The sequence below is a fragment of the Amborella trichopoda genome, chromosome 3, assembly GCF_054954075.1.
Source record: "Amborella trichopoda isolate Santa Cruz 75 chromosome 3, AtrichopodaSantaCruz75HAP2 v2.0, whole genome shotgun sequence".
Classification (NCBI taxonomy): domain Eukaryota; kingdom Viridiplantae; phylum Streptophyta; class Magnoliopsida; order Amborellales; family Amborellaceae; genus Amborella; species Amborella trichopoda.
This window is the reverse complement of record NC_142338.1, coordinates 5816644-5820413: the sequence shown is the minus strand read 5'-3', so window position 1 is coordinate 5820413 and position 3770 is coordinate 5816644. Positions and strand designations below refer to the sequence as shown.

The 3770-nt window shown below is 44.8% G+C and overlaps 1 protein-coding gene across 1 annotated transcript; it reads right to left on the bottom strand.

Moving 5' to 3' along the window:
- Positions 1 to 2558: 2558 nt before the first annotated feature.
- On the bottom strand, positions 2559 to 3770 carry LOC18439954 (thylakoid lumenal protein (Mog1/PsbP/DUF1795-like photosystem II reaction center PsbP family protein)). The gene has a single exon (XM_006850109.4). It carries the CDS (start codon positions 3758 to 3760, stop codon positions 2978 to 2980), a length of 783 nt encoding a protein of 260 aa, XP_006850172.1. The 5' UTR covers positions 3761 to 3770; the 3' UTR covers positions 2559 to 2977.

The following is a 3770-nucleotide window of genomic DNA, read 5'->3' as shown; positions in this document are numbered from 1 at the left end:
TTTAGTAATGTTCATCAGATGAATGGAGTCGTCTCATTGACAAGTTCAATAGAAGACTAGCTGGTTGGAAGGGTAGATTTCTATCATTTGCAGGGTGTAAAACCCTTATCAAAGCCACCTTTTTAAGCATCCTATATTCCAAATGTCCCACTTTCACATGCCGGCCATAGTGGTCACGAGATTGGAGAAATTAATGAGGAACTTCCGTTGGTCAGTTATCGAGGGTCTTAAATAACACCTTATTGCATGGGACAAAGTTTGCTCCCCCATCGCTCAAGGTGGGCTGGCTTCAGCAAGCTCCAAGGCAACAACCTTGCTTTGTTAAGGAAGTGGTTGTGCGGTACGGCCCCCAACCTTATGAACTTTGTGGGCAAGTTATTTGCCACATATACTGTTTGTGCAACAATGATTGGCTCCACCTTTCAAAACCGTGGTAGAATCTCGGGGCTTTGGAGATCCATCCTAAGGTGTCGGGATATTTACCATCAAACATCCGTTTTCATCCTCGAGTAGGCCATCACATTTGCTTTTGGGAAGACTTGTGGTTAGCTGAAAAATGTGTTCCCTCTTCTTTTGCGAGTGGTACAATCCCTATGGCTACTGTGGCTGACTACTTCCCCCAGAATAACTTGGGGAGATCCTGGAGCTCAGAGTTGAGAAGGGTCTTTATGGATAGAGAATTTCAAGAGTTCACCACGATGTCTGCGCTCCTTGACCAGGTTTTTCTCCCCCTAGTGGCGAAGATAAAACTCATTTGGACCCCATCCCCCTTTGGGATCCTTCACTGTGGCTTCTATGTACCACAAGATCACCTCTTCCAGCTTCTTTCTCCCTAGTCCTCCCTTTCGTGACTAAAGCCTGGTTCCCCTTCACCTCTCCTCTCCCAAAATTCAGGCCTTTCTTTGGCTTTTTTATCCCGAAGACCTCTCATCATTGACCAAATCCAAGTTAGAGACCTCCCATTACCCAATAGGTGGTGCGTCATGCACACCAGAGCCGAGGAAACTAGCAGCCACCTTTTACTATCCTGTGACTTCACCGGCTCCCTTTGGTCTAGACTGCTGACCCTCTTTAGTTGGACCTTGGTTACCCTTGAGTCCATACCTCACCTTTTCCCCACATCTCTCTTTCTCCCTTGGTCTAAATCTGTCCTCACACTCTGGAGAGCAACTATAGCAGCCATAATTTGGGTCATCTAGTTAGAACGAACAACAAAGCTTTTAGGGGTGGAAAGATGCTCAATTGAGCAATGTTTGACGAGATTCTAAACCTTGTCACCTTTTGGGCCACGCACCACCATACATTCAGACACTATTCACATGCTGATTTCACTCAAAACTAGCAGGCCCTTCCTCATTTGCGAACATCCACCATCTCTCGATATTCCCTGTGGTAGGCAACATCAAACTTAATTTTGATGGTTGTTCCCTAGCAACCCTGGCCCCTCAGGAGTTGGAGGCAGTTTCGAATCCCACACGGGTAGCACTCTCCTCTGCTTCTCCAGCCCCATTAGACATGCCAACTCTTCCCTAGCTGAGGCCATTGCCCTCACGGGCCTCAGAAAATTCAATCCTAATTGGGGCTATGTCCTACAAATCGAAGGGGATTCAAAGAACACCATTTCCTGGGCTACTTGTCAGTGTACTTACCCCTAGCGCTTGGCTCACATTTTTAATGAAATCTTGCATATCAACAACTCTATCTCAGTGTCCTGTAAACACATTTGAGGGAAGCAAATGCTGAAGCCATCCTCCTGGCTAGGTAGGCCGCTTCAAACAATCCCACAGCAGGGTCATCTACTACCTTTTGGCGTTACTGACCCCTCTACAGTGACTGATTGTAAGGATTGTTTGGATTTTTTGGGCCCCTTGTCGGTTTTTGTATAGGGCACCCAATCTCAGGGTTAGCCTATTTTTTGTACGTTGCTGTTTCTTGTAACCCCCTTAATTTATACATAATACAGTAAACAGTTTAAAATAAAAAAACATTTTCTTTGGGTGTTAGCCAAGGCCCTAAAATTTGGTTTTTTCCTTGCGTTTGATTTGTGTTATTTGCTAATACACTTCTAGGTGGACTTTCTTTATAGTAGACACAATTGTTTTTACACTCAAAACACCCATGATCTGGTCGATGTCACATTGGACTCTGTTAGTTATGTCTTATGTGAAGAGCAGTTCCATGTTTACATTTTGTGGGGATATGTTTGTTCTATGAATTTATTAATGTTACTTTTCATCGTTGAACTAGGCATTCGGGCCCTTTTCAACCAATATTACCATGAAGTCTGATAGTATATAAATAAGAAAAACGTTTTATACAAGGGTAAGGCCCTTAACAATCAAAGTAGGGGCACTTAAAAATTTATTAAAAAAAGTTGTTTTGATGTTAAAAAATCCTCAAATTGATCATCTCAGCCTCAAGATATATAGACATGAGGAAAAATGGATTTCAATTATTGGAAATAGTGCATCTTGTAATGCATTTTTGGACCGTCAATCTTCAAGTTAAAACAATTTTCAAGTTTTTCAACTGTTCATGGATATGCTCCATCTACACTATTTTTGAAGCTTTACAAGATGAAATTAAATTTTCAAGCCATCACAAAGATTTCCAAATAACATCTTTCAACACTCTTTGAAGGCACGTCTTACTTGGATTGTTTAGGGCCTCCTTATACAAACCACACCCTATAAATAAAGATAAAAATGCAGAACATTGCTCAAGAACACCAATATACAAAAAGTTTTGCTGGTTCGTGGAACACATCGCTAGGAGAATCAAAAAAGAAAAAGGCTGAAATAAAGCCCAAGATCTTACTCAAATGCCCTTGTACTGGTAGAGATGTAAGAGTGACTGACAAAATTCTTAACTATTAAGACTTTTAGATTGTAGGTGTGAAAGTGGCGGCCCATGGAAGCAGTGGAAGCTCTCATGAGAGAGAGAGAGAGAGAGAGAGAGAGAGAGAGCACTTCCCTCCCTACGAATTCACGGTCCTGAAGGAGGCGTGCAGCCGCCTGAGTGTATCTTGATCCCGCTGCCACTCTGCGGCCGGCGCATTAACAAAATGTGCATAAAGCTTATTGTTCGCGCATGTAACTGCAATCAAGCTATGCTCAGCTGCACCCTCCACCTCATACTCATAATACAGCTGCCCCTTCTCATCGTTCCTCTCTGTCGACCGCACCTCGCCGCTCGCGATCAAATCCTGCAATCCCACATCCGACAGCGCCAAGTTGTTCAAAACTGCATCGCTCGGTGCGAGCTGCCGGAATCCTCCAAGGAATGTGAGGTACTCTCGCTCTGTGCGGCGTTTCGGGTTGTAGAATTCGCTATCGGTGCCGTTTGTTCCCTTCTCGACCTTTGAGACTAGTCTCTCTTTCCACCCCTGGGGGACTTCGTATATGTACTCCGCCGCATCCTTTTTGCTTGAATTGCCACCATACCCACCGTAATTGGCAGCACTCGCAGCTGTGCCGTAGTAGACAGTGAAGCCGTCGTCTGCTGTGGCAGGGAGTGGGGAGGCGAAGATTATGGCGGCGATGGCCGCCGCGGTTGCAGCGGATATGGCTGCGGGGAAAATGTTATTATGAACAAAATTGCTGGCAGAGGTGGATAAGGATTCAGCATTGGTAGAGGTGCAATTGGCGATGGATTTGGTGGAGGTAGAAGGAGAATTGGGGATAGATCTGGAGGAGGAGGATAGGTTTGGAAGGGGGATTAGGGTTGGTAGAATGGTGGAGGTGGAGAAAATGGCAGCCATGGCTGAGGCT